The 26,494-nt window shown below is 49.9% G+C and overlaps 1 protein-coding gene across 7 annotated transcripts in view; it reads left to right on the top strand.

Annotated features, from left to right (window-relative positions):
- The window catches only part of LOC124308109 (nucleolysin TIAR), a 295,980-nt gene that overhangs the window by 247,974 nt on the left and 21,512 nt on the right, over nt 1–26,494 (top strand). For all 7 annotated transcript variants that reach the window (XM_046770485.1, XM_046770480.1, XM_046770479.1 and 4 more), the window contains 2 exons: nt 11,618–11,693; nt 17,451–17,553. In XM_046770485.1, coding sequence (XP_046626441.1) covers nt 11,618–11,693; nt 17,451–17,553 — 179 coding nt within the window. The remainder of the gene's footprint in view (nt 1–11,617; nt 11,694–17,450; nt 17,554–26,494) is intronic.

Here is a 26,494-nt window from a genome sequence, read left to right as displayed (position 1 = left end):
TTATCGGGGCTGTTTGGACGCGAAATAATGGGGGAAGTTCTCACCCGTTTCTCCCCGGTAGCCGGCTCGGATTCGGATCGGCTCGCCGCGGATTCCGCAGCCCCGCGGGGTCCGTCCGTTTGTATCTCCAAAGCGCTTAATCCTCCGCGCCCCAAACGCCACTGCCATCGAGATCCGGTTGCCGGCGACCCCCGCCTCCGCCTCGCCATGCTTAGCAGTGCATTTGACCGTCTATTACTCAAACAGCGGAACGGCGGACCCGGGACATTCCCTTGGCAACCCTAACTGCCCTACACCTGAAGCGTGGCTCACCTACGTGCCGGGGTCAGGGCTTCGCGAATCTGAATATCCACCCCTCTCGGTTATACCGACCGGACCGACGTGTCCTGGAAAATGACGGTAAACTTAATTGCCATCCGTCTGTAGTCGGAGGCTGATTCCGGTCAGGTTCTTCTCGAGGAGAGACGAACATTTCGACGCACTCGATGCTGGATGCTGATCGCACAGTGCGGAGTACCGCTTCGAAATTATTCCTTGAATCGATATGTCCGGGAGAGGAAACCTCGAAGCGATCGATCGGTTATTCCGAGAACGGTTGAACGTAATAAACAAGTTTGCCAAGCACGGAAAAACCATCGACCAAAAAGATATCGGTCCTCGAAGCGTCGTCAGCCGAATCTCGGCGTCTCCATTTCGGCGACGAGGTGCATGGCTTGATATCGGTGGCGCGTTGGAGGAGCGGAACGATCCTCTTGTCCCTGGGCAATCGGCGATCACTAATGACTAATCGCGAGGTAGTATCGGACGGTGCCTGGGGGAAGCGGCGCCGGTATGATTCAGGGGATCGTATGTAGGATGCAGATAAGACGGGATGGTAGATCGGCCGAGCACGTGTGTATCGGAGTCGTGAAGCCGGGGGTGTCGGGGGAGGTCGGGGATCTCGGCACGGGCCAGCGGCGTGATCCCGGCTGGGTTGAACACATATTTGGTATAGGATCAGAGGGAATAATCCCGGGTATTAGCCCCGCTGCCGCCCGCCGTTCCATCGACACACACACACACACACATACACACACACACATCGAACCCAGATTTAAATACATCCCGCGGGATGACGACCGTCCGGTTAACCCGACCTGAATTCGCGACAGGATCCGCCGGATGTTCGACTGGGGGTGAACGAGGGGCTCGGAGTAAGACGTAAGGGACAGCTCAGCGGGAACAGAGACGTTTAGGACCGGGGGAGGAGGCGGAGCGGACACGGCGAAGACCCTGACCCAGGCTAATCTGGATTCTAGCCTGGCGAAGCTTGTATCGCGGGGATCGATCCGCAGACGTGTTGTTAATTTATAAGGAGGCATGAGGGAACGCTGCGCTCCTTCGCATCGACGGGTTGGGCTGGGTTCACGCCGGAAGACGGAGGGGCGAAAGAAGCTCGAAGCACCGCGCTACTGGAAGAGGAGTCGATACCTGTTGATACTTGGCTCAAATAAAAGTTAACTTGTACGCGGAGTGTTTTAAAAGCCGCCTCCGCACGCCTGCGTCGGACACACGAGCGCACCCCTTGACGTGCATGTTCTTCCGGGTACGGAGGGGAAAGTTGGAACAAGTTTAACGGAACCCCGACAGGGAAGTCGGCACGGCATTCGACCCACGTCTTAAATTTCTCGCGGATTCGCAGAGTCGCGAAGTTCGCATTCATCCCGGAAAATATTGAGGGGGGGGGGGGGGGGGGTGCTCCCTCTTTCAGATTCGTGCGGCCCGAGAATAAGGGGCGAGTGAATCAGTATTTATAAATTCCGTCTGTAGCCGCGACGGATTTTCCGAGTACACAGTGAATCATCCGACGTATTAAGCCGCCTTCCATCGGCGTTTTTCATCACTTGCCCATTCAGACCACGATCGTCGTCGTGGTTAAGATTTAAAATATGGGGGATCGCGGGTTTCCCACGCCTGTAGTGTGAACCGCGCGATCCGAGCTTCGCCGCCTTTCGAGGCCCCGAAAGCTCGCGGCTTCGTTTGGCCAAAAGTGGAAGCGCGGTTCGCTCGAGATGCGAGGCTCGGAATTAATCGCCGGTGGAAACAGTCCGTGATATTTTATACTCCGACCGCTGTTGGGAATAAAATTACGGAAGCAAGGATACGCGCCAAGGGATGAAAAGTTTTCCAACAACCGGTATGTACACGCCGGCAACGGCTATCGTCCGACTCCTCCGTTCGATTGAGTCATTCGATTCTTCGAGTGATTAAATGTTTTTGCCGACAAAGCTGCTCGCTACCCCGATCAATTATTCCGCCGGATCCGCCCCTCGAAAACAGTCGCGCGGGAAAGAAACCCGGTAAAAAACGGAAACGATCCTTTCAGCTTTGGGAAAAGGATATATGCTGGTGATAAAATAAAGGATGTCAATGATTAGATTCACCTACGGATCGCGCCATTTTCCGTTCCAAACAAATCCCGGGAAAAATGTTGGCCTGCAGTATCGCTACACGTTCAAGCACACGCTTCGGTGCAAATTTCCCACTATCGGAGTCTCGTCCTTAACCTTTATCGCTCCTCCTCCCTGTTTTGGAACAGCGAGTTCAGCTCTGGGGTGGGTGACTGCCGGTACTTTTCTGGCCAGGCGGTATCTTCTGGAAACTTTTTAACGAATCGGGGATACGACGATACTTTGAGGGGGGTCCTAATTCGATCGTTTCGTCACTGCGGTATCTCCGTAAAGATCGCACTCCTTGCAAGGTCACGTGGCGCGCTCTCGTTATCGCTTCACCTTCCGTTCGACTTCCTCGTCTCCTCCAGTTTAGCCCGGCGGGAACGCGTCTCATCCCACGACACGCGTCCCATTTTTCTCCCGCTTTATCTTCTCTCGCTGTTTCATTCAGACCCCCCTCTCCCATCTGCGCCCTGTGTATTTTCGTCCTTGGTCCTGCGGTCGGACCCATTTCCGGTCAAAGATTCGGCTGGAAGAGGCTAAGGTCGACTGGATGTCGCTCGACCGTGGGATTGTCGCCCGATCCTGCCGACCTCCCTCTCGGAGGACACGAAAGTCCGCGTTTCGGTGCCGGTGCACGATTCCATCATTGGCAGAATCATCCGACTGGGTGATTCCGGCTCGTCCGCTGCAGCGAAATTTTTATCCTCGACTTCCTGCCCCGCGTTCTCCATGCACCACGTGCACCGCGGTCAACTCCTCGGTGTTCCGAGTTGATAATCCGTCCGTCCCGCATCTCCGTCGAGAGATACAGACGCTGCAGCGTTGCAGAGTTCCGTCGGAAAAGTCCTCGATCCATCGATCCCGCCACCTACCCGACCAACTTTCCTCCTCATCGTCGCCCATAAATTGATCCGTATACAACACACACCCGCCGGTGAATAAAGCCGGGGATAAATGACACCGAGTCGTCTAAGACGTGGCGTACTCGGGCCCAGTTTTTTGCCGTTGACTCAAACTTGGCCGCAAAATCTTAATCGTGGATTGATTTGCTTGCGACACAATTTACGAGGATCCTGAAAGTTCGAAAAGTTGTCACGGGGTCTGCGGTGGGTGCCAAGCGAGTTCGTGCACGGAGGACGACGTCGGGATCAGAGAGTCGCTATCTCGGCGAGGGTCCACGTTAGCTTCTTGTTCCTTCTCGTATCGCGGAGGGGGATGAATAAAGAATAGTACCGAGAGAGACGATGGCGAGGAACGATAGGAGTCGCCGATGCTAGGATTTGGCTCGAGCCGAGCCTCGCAACGACATTCGTCAACATCGACCCCCCTTCAAGGTGAATGATATAGGTAACACGGGCAGGAAATCCTCGAGCCGTGCCCCTCGCGTCCCTCGGGAATGCTCCCATTTTTTTTCTCTCCGCTAAGAAAAGCAAGACGGCTCGCATAGGCGTAGGTCACATGTCAGCTCACCCTCATCCACCCCCTTCAGACCCTCGCCTTTACCCCGTGATATCCTCCGGAACTTGACGAAGCTGGGATATTAGCCGCCCTCGCACGACACGGTCTGTACACGTCTCTCATGGTCACGTCACGCGAAATGATGCAGGGTATCGCGTGATAGACGAGGAACATCACGGTGGGGACGGGGAGGGGGGGGGGGGGGGATATGTATTTTCCTTCTATTCTTTGCCCTATCTTTAGTTTTCGTGTCTTTCAAATATTCTGCTTCGCGTCCGAAATTCAACACTCCTGTGCGACGCACTTTGTATCATAGATGGAATCTCGATTCCAGAGTCTGAATCTGTTGTTACTTCGTACTTTCAAGCTCCCCTAATTTTTTCTTTTACCGTGCAGTCAAAGCAAACAGATTTCCTCTCAGGTCAAGTTTTCTTACATAGGATTTTAAATTTCAGTCGACCATATTTAATTTTTTGGTAAAGCAAAGGAGTAGATGAAAAATTGACGCCAGTAAACGTGTTATTTGAATCGAAAAAGGAGTAGCTCGAATTTCGGAGGTGCCTCTAAAATCTTTCGTTTTCTTCCATCTCGCGTCTTGTCTTCTAGCTACTCCTTTCTTTATCCGAAGCCTGTAACGAGGATCTGCGAAATAATCGCATCTAACACATCTCACCTGCATCATCGGACCTCGCAGGGTTGAAAACGGTAAATCATCGCCCTTCGCACCAGCGACAATTGAGGGTGAAAGCATATATTCCATTACATTGATTACCGGACTTGTTCGGTACATTCGGATTTCTCGATGAAAATAATTTACCCCCGGGAGTTGGCAAAGGTCCCAAAATCCGGGTCGCGCGGCTTCGGCGTCGCCGGAGCGTGGAACGGTGGAGTAGGTATATAAATACGCGCTCATTCGGTGAAATAATACTTACCCGGTGTACTTGGTCAGGTTAGTGTAGCGAGGAGCGGAAATCCTGCGTGCATCGCATCTCGGGGAGTATTTGCGTTTGGTGTAATAACGCGAGGGACGGACGAGCCGCGAGCGTATCGAGCGTGTAATCAGAGCCCGCGACTCCGCTCGACGCTCGACGACGCGACCGATGGCGAGGGCGGCGGGGTGACGTCGACGTCGACGTCGACGAGGACTAGGGTGAGGGAGAAGTGCAATCAGCGTTTACAACCCGCGCAAAACTTTTGCTCTTCGGTGAGCGAAACGCGCGAGAACCGTACAGAAATACCGGAGGGCTTTATTATCGCGTATTCCCGCTCTGCGCGAGCTTGCCCCCGACCGAGACCTCCGCAAATATACTTGAACTCCGCCCCCTCCCCATCCCGCCGCAACCTCGTACCCCAAATTGGCAGGGGAGAGCCAAACATCCGCGGTTTTAATTCGCTGCGTATTTTCTCTTTCTCATATTTAATAACCACAGTCGTTGACGGGTAAGGCCCGGTGAAGTGTGAGGGAACCGGAGGAAAAATCTCGTCGATTTTTTTTGTTCTCGTATTTCTAGATCATTTACAAATCTAAAATAAAAGTTACATCTCGGATAACGTTCGTCGAGATCGTTTGAAAACAAGTTCGCTTCTCCGACTCGTCTGTCATGAAATTCTTATCAGAGTTGATTAATGTCGTTGTTACTTTATTTTATGTTCGTTTTTTTTTTTTTTTTATTCTGCGTCTTCTTCTTCCTCCTTCTTCCTTCTTTCTTCTCTTTACTTTTGCTAAAAATGTCAAAACTTTGCTAACGAGAAAACTAACTTGAACATGTTTTTCAATCATGCGAAATCAGGGTCTCCGTCGCTAATGCATGCGGAAAGAAAAAAGGAAGATAAAAGGAAGAAAACCTAATCGATCTTCGATGTAGCAATATTCCATAACCTGTAGAAAGTTTCCCAAGGGCTTTGCTCTCGAGAATATTTTGAGAATATTTTTAACGCACCAACAAGAAGGTCAATCAATCCCTACCATTTACCACCTTTGGTACAGTTTTATTCTAAATCCTAGGCGGTGGTGACAATTGGCTGTTCTCGATCGAGGTTGGCGGGTAAATAGGAGCGAAGGGAGAGGCTTATACTTATTACGACGTAAGTGTGTGAGGGAAGTTTGTGAATTTGTCAGCATGATCATGAAGACCGAGTGAATTTCCGTTCTCCGACCGTATTTCGAATTTTCCGTAATTTAAGCCGGTTATTAATGTCTCGCGCGTATAAGCCGCGTGACGGAGCCTCTGCTCCCGCGGCAACGACATCGAGGCCAGAGTTAGGGGTTGAGGGTGGAAATCACGGGGCGATATAGGCTCTGTATACGTAAAGGGTTAACTACCCGCGTTGTAACCGAGATTGTTACCGAGATATCGGAAAATTAACTGCAAAATACCCCATTTTAACGGGGGCGGAAAGGGAGGGAGGGGGGGAGGGGGTGAGGGAACGGGGCGCGGGTTATGGTAATTTTAATAACGTATTTATTGGTCCCTGACTGGGCTTTCGCACAAAAGCAAAACCCGATAACACGCTCGGTTAGCTCACCTCCAGCAACCGGCGGAAAGCCTCCGCTCGGCTGCGGATGCAGGGGTGGCTCGTTTTCGGTACCCACCCCCCCACACGTCTACCTACTCGCCGAGCTAAGAAGTGTATTTATAGGCGCATAGTCAAGCTCCGCGCAAAGCTCTCTGCGGAGGGTGAGCCGGCTTTTAACCGAATTCGTTCCTGATACTTCATCCTCTCACACCGTCGCGCTTTAACCGCGCTGTACGCCCGCGCTCTTCGGTAATATGTATACGTATATCTGTGTGAATGTCAATCTCAACGTTTTTCGAATTTTAAAATCTCTTGAGGAAATTCTCGGATTTCCCAACTGAGAAGTAAGGGTTGGGACGAAGTTGTGGTTAGGCGCTAAACAAGAAAATCAAATATCCACGTGCAAACGTGTTTACCCAATAGCTCTGTCATCGCTTTTGAAATACAACAGGCACGCGCAGTGATTTCTTTTTTTCGTAAAGCGGACAATTTTATTTCGATCAAAATTCGTTTCTCTTCTTTACTTCTCTACGTTCGTTGTCAGTCCATCGCAGAAATAGAGTTCTTAGTCATCGGTCTGTAATTATTGTTGAAATCCTGATAATTTTTCATCACAAGATTCCTTCACGAAACAAAGTATAGGTACTGCTGAAATCGGGTTCCAAGTGCGTCAGAGTACCTAAAGAAGATTTTGGCGAAAATGGACAGTCAAGAAAAGCAGACGACATTCTGCTTTTCCTGTTCACTGATGAATGTCAATTATATTCCACCATCAAAAACAGATTTCTTTTGCTCAAAGTGTGACACGTGTTCGGACGGCGTAAAAAAAACAAACCCCTCCGAAAACCATCTAAAAATTTTCCATCAAATTTTTGACCTCCTCCACTTCGCCCCGGTCCACCCTGCCGCATACTTATACGTCGCATCAGTCTCGACGACCGTCGGTTTCGAGGGGGTGAAGGCATGCCGCTATTCCGGACTATCCGACATCAAGCTAAGTCTCGGACCCTCGTAGTTTGAGTCGGCATTGATGATCCTGGCAAGTGCGTGCGAGCCAGGCTCGAGGAGCCGGGCACAAGTCGGATTCTAGATCTCGAAAGGGGGCCGCGTCGAATCGCTGCCATTCCGAACAATTATCCGTCGCTCGTTGCGGCGTACTCAGGGATATCCGGCGAGGATCGAAGGCCGTGCCTCGTCGCCACCCTTGTGCAAAGGCGAGCATCGAGCGACCGTAGAAGCGGCAGCAGCGTCTCTGCGAAACGAGCGAACGAGCTGCGAGCTGACAGTTTGCCAAGTTTATTAGGGAGGAGATTGATGAACCCACGTTCGGCGGAGGGGCCCAACTGAACATTTTTCACCTTCCGGCTGCAGGGCGAGGCGCTTATCTGATACCCCCGCAAGATTTTCAACACAAAGATTTTTCTGCTGACGGTTTTCCCTCCGTTCGTCGGTTTTTTTTTTTTTCAATTTTACTCTTTCTCTTTCACTTCTTTTTTCGTTTTCTCGTGTTTCTTTTTTCTTTTCACCTCGGATTTCTCCTCCTCTCTTCCCCCCTCTCCTCTGCTCGTTATTAATGAGCTGCGGCGTCTCTCGAAAGGCGGCGACGTCGCCCCCCCCCCTACCCACCAGACCGAACGATGTCTATACAACACCAGCGGAGACATGACGACACGCGATTTTGCCAATTCGGGCCGCATTTGAGGTGCGTCTTTCGTACTACCTGCAGGGCGTTACAAAATCCTTGCAGTAAAATATTTTGCACGGCGTCTACAGCTGCAGGCGCTGTTGAAACACGCTCGGTGCGGATTCCTCGCGAAATATCTCTCGCCCTTGTTCTTTGCCTTGTTTCCTCTTCGCTGCATTCGAGACTCGCGATCACTACTGCAGTTCGGAACTCTCGAGCTCCATTAAACGGGAGGAAATTCAAGCCCGCTCTCTCTCTCTCTCCCTTTCTCTCTCTTTCCCTCCGACGCGGTTGACCACTGATGAGGGAAGGCATTAAGGAGAAATAATGAGAGTGAATGTAGCGAATAATGAGAGGGTAACTCAGAAGCGAAAATTCATATGATGTATTAAAATGACGCGGCATAGAAAACAAACGTTGGGTGATGCTAATTTTTCTGCCAGCCACGCGGAACGCGAAACGCAGTAACACGTGCGTGACGCGAGGACAGGCCGTATTCGTGCGGTCTAATGGCAATTAAATGCACTGCGCCTGCAGCTCACCTAGCAGCGAAACAACGCCTATCTGCCTGCCTATCTAGAATTCTCGTGCACCCGAGGCGCGGCTCGATGCCGTGATCATTCCAACCCGCGTGTTGTATCCACGACCTGGAAAGGTGGTTCCATTCAATTAGAAACCGTTCCTGCCCTCGCACGTTACACGACGAATTTCACAGTCTAGCGTTGTCACGTCGGACGTGGATGAAATGACGAGTAAAAAGCGATTCGGGGTCGTTAAGGACAAATAAAACGCGTGAGTCGAGAAAACCGTTCAAAGTTTCCCAATCTCCGTGCCGAAAGGATTAGGAAAAGTAAAACGAAATTTAGTAAGTAAAAAACGAGAATCCGACAGAGGGTTGAGACCGTGGTTGGACTGACCGCGCTTTTCATATGCTACCAAAATCCGTGCCGTCGCGTCTCACGGAGAGAAAGCGATAAACGAGCTCCGCAGAGCGCGGGTGTGAGGGACGTACGATGATCGCGAGAAAGGAACAGAGCTGCCCGGGCATTTCGCGGGGGTGCATAAAGAATGGCGGTGGGCAAGTGCTGAGCGTGTAGACGTGGCCAAGCAGCGTCTGCGTCGCAATTCCACCCGGGGTAAGGGTAAAGCGCGTTAATACCTTCGTCTCTGTAGACGCGCTGTTTCGCCGGCGTACAACGGGCGGACAAATTAGCGCTATTAATCAAAGGGGCCGGTGCAGCGGGGATGCAAGTCGGCCGCGAGTTCGCTGTGAGTAATGGTCAATAGAAGTTTGCCGATTCGCCGTGTGGAGCAAGGAGGAGGAGGAGGAAGAGGAAGAGTGCGCCATCGGCACGTGTCACCGTCGTCGGCGGCGAACCGATTGTCCTGCACCTACTACTCCCGGAATCGTAAATTAATACGAAACGCGGATAGGTTATCGACGCGATAAATTTCCCGATTTAATAATTCACCGAACGGCATCGATCTCGATCACGCCTCGATCCTGCAAACGGCCGAATTGAAGCACCGAGCTCGTTCTTCCGCCTGCTGAGGTTCTCGGTCCCCGTTCCTCTTTTCTGTTTTTACCACCGTGGTCGCAACTCTGCATCCAGCTAGGCTTCTCCGCTATCGATTACGCGCCATATAGATACTCGAGCAGCGTGGCCGGAGCTGCTCGAAGCCTCGGCTGAATCGCTTCGGCACTAGCTCGCGGGTCCAAAGTGGACGGATGCTTATCGCCCAGCGCTGCGAAACGACCGAGCTGGGAAAAGGGGCTGGGGGCCCCATGAATTTGCGCTAGGAAATCACCCGGCGACGTCCCAGCGCTTCCACGGCGGTAAAGACCATTCCACTCGAGATGGAACTCCGGGAGCTGGGGACACGGGTCACCAACTTCCGCAATTCAAGGCCGAGTTGTTCCCGAGTTGAGTCGCTTTTGCAAATTACGTTGCGATTCGCAAATTTCACACGCGGAATTCTCCAGGCGAAGAATTTTAACTGAAGACATCAAGTCGTTACACCCCGACGAATATATCTGCGCAAACGTCGCGCCATTTCGAACCCAGTTCTACATCCTTCCGATAACGATGACTGCGATTCTTTGGAAATTCGACAATCGAATTTTGCACGACTGGCGAAAGTCACGTAAGAAATAGTCTGACTAATGAAGGAAGTTGGGTTGTTTGCGCGAGAGTTCGAAGATCGGTCGAGGCCATATCGCGAATAATTCGACTTCCGGAAAGCGCGTTGATAGCTCTGAGATTAGTTTGTACCTACCGGAACACTGTATACTCGCTTAACACTGCATTGCTTCTATAGTTCTGAAATATACCCGCTTAGGCATATTACAGAGGGTTGGGGGTAACAGGTGTTGACTGAATAAGTTGGCGAGATATTTTCAACGAGATGTAGAGAGGAAGCGGAACACCCGCGGAGAGCCGAAATATTATTGCCACCAAGTTCACCGGCTTATACATACATGCGAAGAAGTTCCCATGAAACTTTCAACTACGCAGCGACCAGCCACCGCTGCGAATAATCAATGTTACCGTACCGGAGAACACGGGTTTCCATAACCCACGCAGAAGGTTCGGTCGAACTTTTGACGAAGAGTGAATAACGCGCGGAAAGCACGCGTGGTTAATCGCATTCACAGCGGTCGCGTATTGGCAAACTAGAAAGCAGAGGCGAAATCAGGATCGGTAGGGCGGCTAACCGTGGATCCTCTTTAGAAAAACGTCACGAATAACCAATCTTCAATCTTCCCAGAAAAGAACTCGACGAGTCTCGATGGAATTGTTCCGCTCGGTCATAAAACAGTGCAATAGATGTGGAAGCATCAGTTGGCATTTCGAAAGAGAGGTAGGTAGGTAGGTAGGTAGGTACTGTTTTGTTGGGAGGATTGGCGACGCCGATGCGCGTCCCGAGCGCTGAAACCCGGAAGATCGGGTTAGAGACGGGTCGACAATTAACGGAGCTTTACGTCCCATCAAGATCTCGGAGAGGCTCCTTCAATCGCGCCAAATGTATTGGTTTTTTTACGAGACCCATGCTCGGCATCGCTCCGACCAGGCAGCGGAGCGGTCTAGCTTCGGGCAAGGGGTAGCCGCCCCGGAGAAATTGCCAGAGTTACCGCTTGTTCCCGATCGGATCGATTTAACGATGGCGATCGGGAGACCGTGTGGCTTTCCCCCCAGTCGCATGCCGAGACCAAGCCTGCTCTAGTGTCGCTCGATCTACGTACAGAGTCGTCCATTACCTGCCCAACTTCAATTGCGGGCGTTGAGGAAAGCCGGGCTGTGTACAAGGGTGTAAAAGTAAATTTCAAGCGGTTGTAAAACGCGCGTCGTTCGGTGCTTCGAGCTTGAAGAAGAAAGGCTGGTCGTCGATGCGCGAGGAACAAGGAAGCACCGTCCGTTTCCAAACTCTGTTTATTGCGGAATGGAACAATAATAGATAGGAGCGAAAGAGAACATTTTCAATGAGGTGATTAATAATCGTTGAACTTTTATTTGTGTTACAGAGACTGCAGAGTGGTAAGGGATCCCCAGACGCTAAAGTCGAAAGGATATGGATTCGTCTCGTTCGTTAAAAAAGCGGTGAGTAAAGTAAATAATTGAGTAAGCGGTGAGGCGGGATTGAGAAATCAAACGTTGGGGAGTCGATTTGACGTCGATCTCGGGGGTGGAAACCCGGATCGATTCGCCCCTTCACCCGCTTCCTCTCTCTCTTTCTATCTCTCTATCTTTCTATCCTTCGCTCGGTCTCTTCACCCCCTTCTCACTTCGGCGTCGTCCGCCTTAGCAGATCTGCGTAATTGTTACACGGCGGTTGGATCCCGGCTTGTTCGGAGCTGTGCGTCCCACTTTGACTCGCGTCTTAAATTGGCCGCGAGCTGACAAGCGGTTATCCGAGACAAGAATCGGCGAACCGAATACCGCGCTGTATTTCCCTCAAACACCGATGGTTTTCCTCCGTACAAATGGAGGCCCGTTAATTTCTCGTTATTGGCTCTGTTACCGAGTTAAGATCTCATGAATTTTCATAGTACACTTCAGATCTGAAAGCTCCGAGTACCTATCCACCTCCTAGACTCGACGGGGACTAGTGTTGGCTGTTCAACTAGACTTGTTTGAACATTTTCATCTGCTTCGTACCCACGCTCAAGAGGACTGTTCATCAGCTCGGCGATCCGTCCCACTTTATCCGTACATTTTCACGGCACCGTATCGCGATCCGTGTTCAATTTCGAAAGAAACTGGAGAGGAAAGGAGCCGACTGTTCGGTATTTCTATTTTTGAAGAATCTACCGAACGATCTCATCCGTTTCTCAACAACTGATCCATACCGTGATTAATACTAAAAATTGCCATAAGCCACTGCAGTTTTTAAAAACGAAGCATCCCTAACATTCTTCATGGATCGGAAATTGACCACATTTGTTAAAAATACGTTACCAAAACGGTCTCTCTTTGTATTAATCAGCCGCATGGTCCAAAGGTACATCGATCGGATTTTCCAGTCACGAGTGTCAAATCTCGATCGATCACCACTAAGCAGATTCACATCCGAATACATCGAAGGGCCCAGACCAAAGGTTCCGCAAAGCTATCCGCGGCCGTAACAAGCTGATTTTCCGTTGCGACGACTTGCGATGCAGGACGAGGAGTCTGGCATGATCATACAACTATTATTACGGTGTCGTTAACATGGCCGTTTTATCATCGCCATCTTTAACTAGGAGGGACAAGGTGCATTTGGTGGGTAATATCAGGATCCGAGCCAGTGTCGCGCGTTAAGCTCCCTTCCTCCCTGGCCCATTAAGTATTACCACGGAGCTGCTCGTCCTCCGTTCCGATCGCCCGACTTCCAATCGAAACTTGGCTTTATATTTTACAACGCCATTCTCCGAGATGGCATTATCTCTTAGGTTTTATTAGCCCGGTCCCCCTTGCGGGAGCTTCTTCTCGCTCTCCCATTTCGCGGCCAAAAATCCGCGACGTAAATCACCGCAGATCTACAGCTGCCACCCGGAGTGAGGGGGCGGCGTCTCTCACCCGTTTTCCACCCCTTTTCACCCCTGGGGTTTGCACCCTGGGTCGACTCGGCGCGGGGCTACCGCGAGTCTGCGGTCTGTGCAGATACTATTACCGCTCCGTGGAAGACGTCTCGTCTCGTCTCGTCTCGTCTCGTCTCGTCTCGTCCGTTTTAATGCCCTATCGATCTGGCCCACTGGCATCTGCACCAGCCCCGAGATTACCAGCACCGGCAGGACTGCCGGCGTCGTAGCAGACGCCGCTTCTTGGACGCTGCTTCGTCCCAAGCGGCGAAAACGTCGGCGAGCCTCCACCTTCGCCGATGCTCATTCGGCTTCCGTATAACATCGCGAAACTGCGGACGTGCCTCACGTGCGGTTCAAAGTCGGATGGATCCTCTCTCTCTCTCGCTCTCTCGGCTCGATCATGTTATACCTGCGGCTCCTTTAACCGCTTCACCGATACCCGCTCATTGTTAACCAGCTCATCTCAAACGCTCCGCCGTCCGCGCGATGCCGGGAGAGACGGCTGATCCTGCTGTTCCCATTAATGTGCAAGCGTTTCTTTTTTCCCTCTACTTTTTTATTTTACTTCTTATACTCCTCCCGTGGCATGAGGTAATCCCTCGTGAACGGTGAAAGAAGATATTGAAGCGAACGTGCTTTCATTCGGACAATTATTATACTTATCATGGTTTCTAGGTCAGAGGAGCTATTCAAACTTAAAACTTTGAGAGAATTCTTTAAAGCGCGGTAGCGTTCCCTCCCCCCGTGATTTGAGAAATTATAATTCACCGACCGGTAGGTATAAAAGGTAGGTGCGTAGGTGTCCGGAGACACTTGGCGAATCTTCAATTTCAAAAGGCTACTTCGGTTCTCTCGATCACCGCCGTCACGGGCACATTTTAAGAGGAAAAATTCGGCCCGCCGTAACTTCTGGTTCGACGTTCAACCCCTGAGCCTGGACCCACCTAGTAATTCCTTACGATCCTGGCGCGAGGATCCGCTCGCAGTCCGTCGTGGCGAGGTTTTACAGTTGCCAGGCATTCGGAGCCTGGGCTGCAGGAGGGTTCGGTTTAAATGAAACTTGATTCGTCGGCAGGGACAGGAGGTCGGCAGTCGCTCCGGGATCGATCGCACCATAACGGATCCTTGCCTTGCCGCGCGCTCTGCTCCGTCCGCGAACGATCTTAAAGGGGATCCCGAGCGGTGGGACCCGGTTTAGCGGAATCGCCCGTCCTCTATAATTTTTTAAATCGAATCCGAGACCGGAGAAATTTCCTAAAAAGTTTTATACCCCGTCCCGCGCGTCTAGCTACGGCAAAAAGCTCGCTCCTCCCCGGCTTAAATCCGCCCGAGCTTTTCCCTCGGGATCTATATGCGTATACCTATAAGTATACTATCTATATATATATGTATGTATGTATATACATATATACTACTCGGAATATAAGTATGCCTAATTGGCTCAGTCACTTCTTCGGTCGCGGCTCTGTAGATATACCAAGTGAATTACGAGAAATTACTCGTTCCGGGAAACGGGATTCCCCGCATCCGCAGGATTACTCCATTCTCGTTTTTTTTTCCTGGAAATGTAGAGGAAAAGATAGAGAGAAAGAGAGAGATGAGAAATTCAGAACTCAGGTTACGTTAGGTACAATCCGCTAACTTGCGACAGTTGACAGAGGGAGCTCGAAGGCTGACCAATCGGCGGTGAATCTTGACAGAATATTTTGGTTTGGGGGGGGGAGGGGTTTCCACCCTTATCTTTCATATCGAAAGGTGGCAATGAGCGGGCGAGACGGAGGCGAGCCTTACTCGGGATAACGGGATGGAGGGTGGAGGCAGAGCCGCGCTCTCGTTCGGTGTAGACAGGTGTATGCATGGCACGTCCATACGTGGCGCGGGGGGGGGGGGGGGAGGGGGGATGCACGTCCTCCTCGGGCGGCACAGCGCGGCGAGGGGCTCGTCGAGGTGGAAGTGGAAATGGAAGTGGAACTGGAAGTAGGAAGTAGAAGTAGAAGTGGTAAGCAGACGTAGAAGTGCAAGTAGAAGTAGAAGCGGAATATCGATTCGAGTCAAGAGGCTCGGTGCCGCGGCCCCCGGCTTCTCAGCTTTCGGCTATCCTATCTAGGCTAACCGCGGAAATACAGAGTCATAAGTCGGGATGGAAATTTGAATTGGAAAAATTTTATCCCGCGGGACGAAGAGCCGCATCCCCCCGTGCATGCAGGTGGTGTATGAGTAAGTTACGGGGGTGAGGGGGCCTCGGGTTGAGGCCCTTTTTTCAAACAGTGTAAACATTTTTGATGAGAAAAAGAAGAGAAAGGAATAATCGTGCGAGGAGGGGGGGGATGGCGGGGAAAAAATTCACCGAATATATCTCGACGTCCCGAACGCTGCGTGGGCTTCGTTCCGCGGTATTGGATTGCCCGCTGTTACACAAACACCCCGAAGTTGATGCCCCGTGTTATGAGCCCCTCCGATTCATCCCCGCCAACGGCCGTATCGTCCCTGCTCCTCCGCGAAATGAGAATATTTTTCGTACATACGCCTGCCTCTTACGCAACTCGGCGTGACCGACCGACAAAATAGAGACCCTTCCTTCTCGTAGGGAACCACCACGTGGACGCATCACCAGCCTTTGAGGGGTTGGTGTCAGAAAAATTAACTCCCATCTACTCGGGGCTGTGCAACCTTTCGGACGGGTCACGTGGTCCGAGCAGTCTCGCTTCTGTCAAGATTCTTATTTCGATCGAGAAATAAGACGAAGACTGGCTACTTGTCGTATATGTATATTTTCGGAAGTAGGTAGATGGATGAGAATTTTTATTTGATCCTAGAGCCGCAGCTCCCTGCGGGATCGGTTTTCATTATTAAGAAAATGAATAAAGCAAGCAGCACGGAATTCATTCGGACTGTGGAATGATGTAATTTCAGACGGTAGAAAGTTCCAGACATGTATTCCATGCACTGAGAATGATTTTTCGTACGTATCTGTGTAGCATCTCCGATGTCTCCAGGTACTCGAATCTTGCGGTTGACTTTGTCTATTGATTTGTATCACCAGGTCTGTTGGTTTGTTCCTCTTTGCATCGTCAATTTCAAACGAGTTTGAAGCATTTTTTCTTAGATCAAACAAGAGTAAATTGAAACTGTCATTGAGGGTGACGTTAAAGTTCGAACACAAAACCGATAATACGCTTTTCGCGTCGCCCGAATTCTAATTGAAGAGTATCGTCTTAACGCTAATCTTGCCGATGTTCACCAGTTTGGAATTTTCATCACGTTTGTATTTTCACAACCGCTTTAACGCGATGGAAAGTAAACAAGGCTGCGAAACTCGGTAGCTGTTGTCAGCACATTGGCGAAACAATTAGCTTGTATCTAAATTCCGTTGAGTCCGGTTTGAAACACTTTGAAATTGGCTTGAAGAATTCGTTCTTTCACCTTCTCCTTTTTCCTTGTTTACTCCGCGATTATCGTGGAGCGCGGCCAAAACGGAAAGGAAATATTGTCACCTCGTTGCGTACTTCCCCTTTAAATCGAGCCCGCCTCGCTGCCGCGTCGAGCAATTCCTTCCGCTCGAACTTGCCGGGATGATCTGATAATCTGCCGTTTGTCCGCGATTCCGCAAATCGGCCGCGAGTCTGGCCAGAACAGTACATAGCGATTAGTGCGACGGGTGGTGGGGCCAACTCGAGAAACCGCGGTCGTTTGGTGATTTGGGAACCGTTGCGTCGCGGCGTCGCGCGTCGCCTCGAAGACGCCGGAAGAACGGTTCAAGGACTCCTTCCTGGGGATTAAGTATATCTCGGTGGTGGAAGCCGGTTTCTTGTCGCGAGGACGCCGTGATCCGATCTCGTTTCAGATACACATACACGTACAGTCGTACCAACTCGCGACGTTCTCAACCTCGGAGCTAGAAATGGAGAGAATTGAAACGCGCTACTCACTTTTGTTATTGGGTTACACTGTTAAAATTTCTCTATGAAACTTCCTGCGCTATATTGGAAGTTTCATTGGTATTCGGAACGGTGAATTCCCCATACGTTCGCTGTTTAATCGATTTGCAAAGAGTACAATAAATTCAAATTATTTTTTTATGTTTTTTATTACAAATATTAGTAAAACCAACAAACATTTTTATCGTAAATTCAAGGTGAATGTACTGAATGTGTATTAATTCACGTCGCTACACCGAATTCAACAACTCTTTTTTACGGTAAATTTGTAGTAAATTGACAATAATTTACAACGGTGTTAGCAATGACTTTGTTACTTGCGTTACGGTTGTTTCATTGGTTTCTATGCTTTGCAGGAGGCGGAGAGCGCCATCGGTGCCATGAACGGTCAGTGGCTTGGGAGTCGCAGCATCCGCACCAACTGGGCGACCCGCAAACCACCGGCGCCAAAGTCTGAAGGTAGGATTATCGAACGAATTCAATTGTCTAAACGAACCCCCTCGATTCCCGTGCTCCTTTAGTACATGTGCAACACCTCGAGTCTTGGCTGTTTGCCCGTTAGTATAATAATTCACCGTATGATTTCTTCCTTGTTCCTCTTGAGTTTTTTTTTTTTTTTTTCTCTCGTTTTTCGACTTTTGTTACTATTGTGAATTCTTAACAATTATTCAAACAATATTTGTGAAAGCTGTTATTTTCATGCGATCAGTTATAAGTTTCTTCGCGATACGGTAATGCCTGAACGTTATATTGTGGCACGTCAAACTGAATCACTCCAACGTTTCTAAGTTCATAAGAAAAAGATATTAATATCGTAATAAACCCGTTTAAACGAAGTTTCGCTATTAAAAGTAGAAACGGAACGTTCCCTTTCATTTTAAAGATTTATATTCAAGGGACACGTCATTGTTCAGGGTGCCTGGTTTGGATCAGAAATTTCTCTTTCCTGCCCACCAAGGCCATTTTTAGACAGGTAGTCTAAATGAATGTAAAAGATGATGTTTGTGTGGATATTCGGATGTATTTTTATAGTTTTACAAAGGTGAAGTTCTGCAAGTTTACGTATTTTTCGCCACCGTAACGGACTAGTATTTTTGATGGATTGCGTAGGTAATGTCGCCTTGACGTTCTTTTCGATGCTGTTACTTTCTTTGAAACTATTGCATTTTCTTGCAGACGACTCGTGCGGGGATGGTAAGGCACGCGATTGTAAGAATTGGTTAATCCCTCCTTGCAAGGGGTGATTAAGAATTATTTTCTCGTGACCACCACGTTTCCACGAGTCCTGCATCGTCAGTCGAACTCTTGAAGGACCTCAAAGGTCGTTCTGGTTAATGTCTAGAATGACAAATGGCAAACCCAAGAGGCCAGTCGTACCGTAAAACACCCAGGTTGCTCATAACTTAGTCTAGCTCTGTACAATCTCAAAAATAACTTACGGTTAATATTATGTTAGAAAATCAAAATTAGTCAGATAAAAAACAAAATTCGGATTATAATATAAAGAAACGCGGCTTGGCACGGAACGTCATTGAAACTCCGAACATGATCTTATCTTTCCTAATATCACTAAATAAGAATCACGATACTATAATATTTGTTTTATTACAATGATAACTTGCGGAATTTGTGAGTAATTTTTATCTCGCTATAAAAACTGTGATGCTAGAAGATTGTGTCGAAAGAAACACTTTAATGAAAATTTTTCAGTGATTGTTACATTCGGAACGTAGACAATTCATTGGTGCACGAACCGTTTATACTTTCGATAAGAATTACCGCTACGATGGACTTCGCGTTGTTGCGTCAAAAAGACAACCACCTTGCAGTTACAGTGGCGTGTCCCTCTTAAAGGTGAGAAGTCGATACGAAGTCTCGTCGTTTCAAGCCGAAGCGCCACGGTGATGTAACCCTGAAAAAATAAACCATACACAGCCACCCATTAATTCACTGAGTCAACGTTGGGCTGATTACGATATTTCGCAGAAATCCATCAGACATCAGATGTCAAAACTTTACTCAATTCGGGAATACAGAATGGTAGACGAACCAATTCGCACATACCAATACCAGAGTGGCTTTCTGTTGGTAACTTATACTAGGAAAGCACGCAATTCACACATCGCGTCATGTAGTGTCACAGCGATACGAAGACGCGTCAAGGAGTTAGGACTTGTACCAGATGAGTTCCACTTTTCCTGACTCGTTATACAGCCACCCCTCAACCCTGTCTGACACTTCGTGTCTAATACCTTCCGCGAAATCTTGATCCTCCATCTTCGGGGTCGGAGGTAAAAAGAAACGATGGTGCAGAGCAAAAAACAAAAAAAAAAAAATTAGCAAACCTTGAGAACAAGACTGCGATTGCGTGAACGTGGCGGAAAGTGCGAGTGGCAGATGTGCATGGGAAATGGTTAAAGAACGTAAACTTTCGTGATGGTCGGAGTCTATCGCGGTTTAAGGAGAATATACACGGCGATACCCATCCGTAGAGGTGTCACTTGGAAACTAGTTCCTCTTGACGCAGTCTTCTCCGGGTCTTCGTAAGGGTATATAATGAAGGGGCTTTCACGGGGTGAGTTGAGGAAGACGAAGGCGCGAGAGGAGAGCAAGACGAAGGATGGCCGGGACGCGGTGGAAGGGGGTTAAGCACGAATCCAATTCAAGTTACAAACTAAACGCATAATGAGCTTAGAGGTAGCGCCCAGAGCTAAGTAAGTATTATTATATTATCATAAGCGGCTCTCCTCATCTCCCCCTTCGTTTCGCCCCCGTCACCCGCAACTAACTAATTTCATTCCACCAGTCTTTAATTAGTATTCGACGCGACGCTCCCGAGGATAACTTTTTCGCAAAGCCACCCCACCCCCCCCACCCCCACCCTCACCCCGTCTCGTCCAGCTCGACTCACCGTGGAAGATTGATTCGCGGCCTGCACCCACCTGCAGCGCGACGCCACGCGGGGCCGCCAAGGTCGTCGGCTCTCCCTCGCTCTCTCGCGTTTTTTTTTATCTCTCTTTTTCAACCCCGTTACCGGTGCACAGTACGTCATTTTTCACCGCGTTACCCGAGCATTATTCCCCCGTTACTCGAGCGTTTCCTTTTCAGATTTGAATTTCAGAATAATTTACCTTGCCGCCCCCGACGTCTAGGCATACCCACGTGTACGTAATGTGTATGCGTATGTGTGTAGATATGTGTGTATGTAGCAACTCTGGCGAAAAACTAGAGGCATATTCGCCACGAGGTTCTTAAGAGTAGCGGGTTAATATTTTACACCACTTGAAAATACGCCCGGGCTTCGTCCCGCGATTTTTCAACCGAATCACCCGGCCCCCCGCATCGACCTTCTTCATACGCGACCCGGGGGTCCCCGGCCCCCTCGGATCCCAGGATCGATCAACCGCGATGACAATGAACGGAGGAAAGCCGCGGGGCTCTTCAACCCCGGGATCCCACGAACCCGAGTCCTATTCACCTCTTTAACCGACAGTAATGTGTCGGTTATCGGCGAAGAGATAGGCGCTGAAACGATCGACGGGAATGATTTATTTCTCGTTGTTTAGTTAGTGAAAGCGGAGAGGAGAGCAGACTTGGTCGCGTAAGGTTCGGGAGCATAAAATATAAATAATAATAAAGGGAAGACAGCGCGAAGCGAGAAATAATGATAACCAAGGGTATGTGTATTTAGAAAGGTCCTTATTTGGGGTGTTGACGAATTTTTTCCGCGCCACCCCGCAAATCAATTTCAAATAATTCAAAAATAATTTCCTAATTTTTTTAGATTCTTACCCGAACTCTAAAATATTCCGCTTTGTGATCGAAGTTTCTTATGGGAATAAATAATAAATAATCCTCGGAAGCCGACTTCTTTTTATTTAGAGGAAGTACAATTCGTCCGGATTAGCTGATACGATAATGTGTATTTTTTTCAGATAGTAACATTTGGAGACTGGGGCGAAAAAAATTTGTCAACATCCTATATAAGGACCATACGGTAAATGCGTGTATCGACAAAGCTCGACAATCACTTAGCGAATGGTGGAAGTAACCCCCTCAGTTATCGACCATAATATTTCACCCTCTGTGGAGACAGTTTCAACCCTGGTTACACGCGTATATCCAACTTCCACCCGATACGACTAGGTTTCCATTCTAATTGGCCGGCAGACGGCCGGCTGGTCGATCGTTCGCAGGGTTGCACACCTACGTCTGCATGCGTGGCCTCTTTTCCTTGTGTCGGTAGTTTCGCGCCCCCGGAGTAATTCGCACGCCGCAACGAAACACCTTCGCCTTTACAAAGGTAGAACGTGCGTGGGGTGCGCAGGGCGACGATTGCGAAGAGAGAAAATAGAACGGAAAGCCGAGACAAAGTTCGGGCGTGAAATGCAACTTGTTGCCAAAACTTATCAACAATTCGTAGTGTGAACGGTCTGTTGTGGATTTTCGTGCTCCACTACCCGTTTTCATCCCACTTTATACTTCTACACAATCTCCGACTCGCGAGAAGCGCGTTTTGCCACTCGATCCAAGGACAATTTTCATCTATGGACAGGAACGGAGGATCGTTCGAAAAATTTGTCACGCTGCCACGTGTTCGCAGCCGATCAACCCACGCGTCCGCATCGCGCGTTCTACGGAACAAGTCCGCATCATCGGGAAGGCGAGCGAGCGAAGCGGTCGATGCGCAACTCAAGCGGAACGCACAAAGCGGCCTAGAGCTACTCGACTTATCTTGAATGATGTATACCTAGCCGATTACCAGGCTTTGTTACGCCCGTGTTTACCGGGGTAAGTGTCGAGCCGTGTCAGAATCCCCTGTGTAAATGCGTATCACGTCACACGTGGCGCATGCAGATTATGCAGTCGGACTCCGTCTGCCGACGTCGCGCCTCACGGCCTATCGACTGGTTCCAGGTACACGTCACCTCCAGCCGTCGGCGACCCTTCGTCCTTCGCGTCTCGACGCCGCCGACCGACGCGTGCGTCAACACCGCCAAGCTGCCCTCTTCCAGTCCGCATCACTTTGTCAGATTCGCCTTATCGCACGGCCGGCCATCTCGTGTCCTTCACGCTGTTAACCGCCGCGATAACCGCGTGCAGGATAAAACCAGCTCTGGTAACGATCGTCTCGCGAGGGCGCTTTCGGAAGCACCCGATTCGCGCGAGTCGTCTCCTGCCTTTTCGACGCTGATCGTTTCAAGGTCGAGTTGACACTCGTGCAACCGGGCCAGTCGAGGCGGTAGAGGTGCTCTGCCTGCACCTCCAAGGCACGCGAAAACCCCGCGGTTCGGCCACGGATCAAACGGCTCGCTGACACCCGTGTAATTACGGCTGATTGATTGAGACGGCTTAATCTTGAATCTAGAACCTGGGAACCCCCTTACTCGGCTGCGTTAATCCTCTGGCAAAGAGACTTCTTGCTTGCTCGAAGAAATTCCGCAGATCTTTGCAACGTTTGGATGAAATTACTCGGCATACTTACAATTATACGCCGTATTCAATTAACGCGATGCATGCACTCCTCGAACATTTACTTATGCGTATTCTGGTATCGAAGGTGATCGAATTCCGCGGTTGGCGCAAAGTCGTTCTTCGTTCTACCGGAATCGATGCTTACGAGAAAAAAGGCAATCGCTGGCTTATCGATATCTGTAATTCTTTCTTACAATACACCCACGAGCGTTAGGGACCGGAATCGCAGCTTTCCTGCAAGATTAAAGGTCAACAATCGGCTTCCGGTATCTTTGGTACCAGCGTGACAATAACCCCAGGAACCAGAGTCAGACCCAAGATGCGTGTGACTTCAAGGGGGTTAAAACATCGGTAAACAGTTACTCGGAATGATAAAATAACGTCGGAAAATTCCGATGACTGAGACACCTATTACCTGCGTACAAACCTTGGGCTATTCGGGAAACGTATTATTTTCGGCTCAAGAGCAGCGCCACAATTGCAGATTTTTATTGATATAAGTGGGAAAATTTTGAGATTCGCTATTTTATTCTTCTTCTCTCGTGCGCGATTCTTGTTCCTTGCGGTGAAGTCTGGAATGAAACTGAAAACGAACGAAGCGGGCGATGAAATAAAACCGAGTCCCTGTAGGCGTGGATTTATATCGTGGTTTCTTGAAGAATATAACATAATTCCTAACCCAGGCGGCAGCGCCGCGCCGGTTGCCCCGAGGCCTTCATCCGCCTTATCCGGGGCTAAATTTGAACATTCGCGAAACTTTTTATCGGGCGATAAGCGCGCTTACGACCCCGCAGGTAGGTGCGGGTAGGTATTACTGTCAGTCACGACGGCAAGAGCTTCGAAGCCCGTAAGCTATACCTTTGTAAAAAGCTCCGGCTCTGTTATACGTATGCCTGTGTACCTTACGTATATGCATGCACGCGTGAATTATGTAATTCCCTCATTTCCCTTGGACAACTTCTACGCCTGTGTAATTATTCCCGCTTCCTTCTTTCCCTTCCGCGACTCGCTGCGGAACCGCCGGTACTTCGCGATACTTCACCCTTCGCGCACGAACATAGATCCGAGATCGTTGCACAGTGTCGATGAGATAGCCACGCCACTGGATCGCAGTGATCGGTTATTATTAGCGGATGGTGAATTCTGGGAGACATTTCGCAAGAATTCAGGAAATAGACCAACGGTTTCTAAGTTGTACCGGACCAAGGTACGAAGAAACGTTGCGGGCATAAACAATTCTGATGAACGCTGAAATTCTTTGAAACAGTTCTGTCGTGATTTGGATACCATTCGTTCGGAAAAAAAATATAATCTGGATTTTACACCTGTCGTGGTGACTGTATGGACAGCACGTTTTTCTAGTCAAATCTGCATGAATTTTGGTAGATCTGTTCAGATCTCGCCGCTCAACTGCTGTAGATTTAACTCCAAAAAATTCCACTCCATACGTTCGCCACAGGAGTTGTAAGATCTAGAATATTTTTCCTCACGTGTTGATGTATTTTTCCGCTTCTTCAACCCATCCACTTCAGTCTCCTAGCTTAGTTTCAATCGTACCTGCGGAAAACATACCTAACGCGTTACGTACAAATTTTCGGTCCATTTATTCTGAAATCGAAATTGTTACTTCTTATTCGTATACATATACTTCGTCAGCTGTCTCGCCGGTTTTCCGGCAAATCGACGAACCGAGCCTTGCAACTGTAGAGCCAACGGAGGGTTGGATCGGAGGGGGTAGTTCGATGCCGGCGCGTCGTTCCGGGATAATTAACTCCGCCACCGCAGCGACGATGTTTCTGGGATAGCGACGTACGTCGGCGGGTACATTTGGGTTACGGATACTCCGTAAGCCAGACTCTGCAGCTTGCAGATACACGCGCCTGCCCTTCGTTTCGTATCTCGCCCTCAGCGCCGTGCCGAGTGAGAACGAGAGTGAAGGCGAGAGTGAGAAAGACTCGGCACCCGCCTCGTGATAATTATGGCTATACCGTGATCATTGTTCGCCGTCGTCGCCCGACCTGGGTTACCGCCTCCCGGTGCAAAGTTGGCCAAAGCTCGGGGGTGGAAGCGGATAACGCGCAATCGTTACGGAGGAACCGGCTTTGGGCCTACCGCGGTCCCCGTCCCGCAATGAAATTAGGCAAATTATATTAAATTAAGGGTCTTACGCAACGGAAAGCGACGACCCCGCCACCTGCTCGGTGCCAAGTCCTCTTTCCTTCCCCCCTCCCTCTTTCTCTCTCTGCCTACCACCCTTTATCCCGCTCTCGCTTCTAGTTCCTCTCCTCGCAGCTAGCGGGAAACTCGAACTTAGGAACTCGTTCAGTCGCGAGCTTGTCGTCATCGTCAGCCGAGAGTTGGCTCGAGTGTATTGTTTATTCGCGTTCAATTTTCCATCGGTGTGCGCTTGTTGAGCGCACACACGTGAGAAGCGGGAGACGTAATCGGCAAAGTTTTCGTCACCGGGGCTTGAGGCGGGGACGAAGCCGGAGGCGGGGGTGGACAGACGCGCAACCCACCCCCGGCTAGCTGACGTCGGAGGCTAACTCGATCGGACCAAATTCCGAAAATGTAATTTCGGCCTAATTCGTTGACTCTCATCACGGTCCCCGGATCGAGTTTTTTCGAGACTTGCGATTTGGCGGGTCTCGCTTTAACGCGAAGCGGCGATAATCGTCCGGCTTCCTGCTTCCCCTTGTTATATCTATAACGCGGGTTGAGAAGTATAGCAGAAAGACAATAGTCGTAGTTGAAACAGCGACGACAACACTGACGAAAAATGTGGGGGGTGGCCGAACTGCGCGAGCTTTCAACGTCCCCGCACGCGGAGGCTTCGAGCGGCGTTCGTAAACATTGAACGCTTCCCCCGGGATGAAAAGTAACTCGGTCAAGAGGACGAGCTGGCAAAAAGGACTCCGTTGCGACGCTGTTTACCGGGGTCAAAGGGGACTGGAGGAGGATGAGGATGAGGATGAGGAAGAGACGGAGGCGGAAGCGGCAATACTTTTACGAGTTTCGTGTTTTTGCGTAGTTGGTACCAGGCGGCTCGTTTGTTCCAAGTACGTTACGGAGGGCCGACTAGCTCCCGTCGTTAATATCCCTCCATCGTCGGCATTATTGCAGGCATGACACCACTCCGCGAGACTTGGAATAATTAGCCCGGCACACGGCACGCGGTTCCCAGGGGCGTCCAACCCTTCGCCGTTCCGTTCCTCTCCCGAAATTGATCCTCTGCGCGCCTTCTCTCACCTCCTCTCTCTTTCTCTCTCTCGCTCTCGAATATCCTTACCAGTCTGTTAAAAGGCGCCCGAGCCACTCAGCCGCGTAGCCGGGGGGCGCCTCCGCTGCTGGACACGGGGTGCAGCCACCCGCGACGAGAAGCATTCGGAAGCTCGGGAGAGAAGCCCGGCCGAGAATCGACGGTATAAATCCATAGAGCCGACGCCTCCTGACCTCCCCTCCCCCTCGACATCGACGGTAGGCTTACGGCGGGGCGCCCCATTCACCATCGAGTGCCGAACGTTGTTCTCCGTCGCGAGGGCTTTTTAGACATCGTCTCCGACCCCCGGCTGTGGCGATCAGTCCGTTCGTAAAGGGGACGGGGGGAAAGGAAAGGAGAATGGCGACACGCGTGACCACCCTCTGTTTATTTTCCCCGTCGCGTCGGGAGAAAAAGGATGGTGATAAAAATTGCACGGGCTTTTCATAGTTTTATTCTTTTCCTCCGCACCCTCGTTGGACGTGTATATTTGTATACGTACGGTTAAGAATATCACGTTTGGAATATTATTCTCCGAGTTGCATGTCTCGGTAAAAATTTATTATTCAAAAATTTTACCTCAGTTTGATATATCGTGCGCGATATCGGAGAAAATATTTCGGAACGGAAACGTTTGTATTGACTATAGAATATCAACGTCTTCCG

The sequence above is a fragment of the Neodiprion virginianus genome, chromosome 6, assembly GCF_021901495.1.
Source record: "Neodiprion virginianus isolate iyNeoVirg1 chromosome 6, iyNeoVirg1.1, whole genome shotgun sequence".
In the NCBI taxonomy this organism is placed as follows: Eukaryota; Metazoa; Arthropoda; class Insecta; order Hymenoptera; family Diprionidae; genus Neodiprion; species Neodiprion virginianus.
This window is presented reverse-complemented; position numbering and strand designations above follow the sequence as displayed.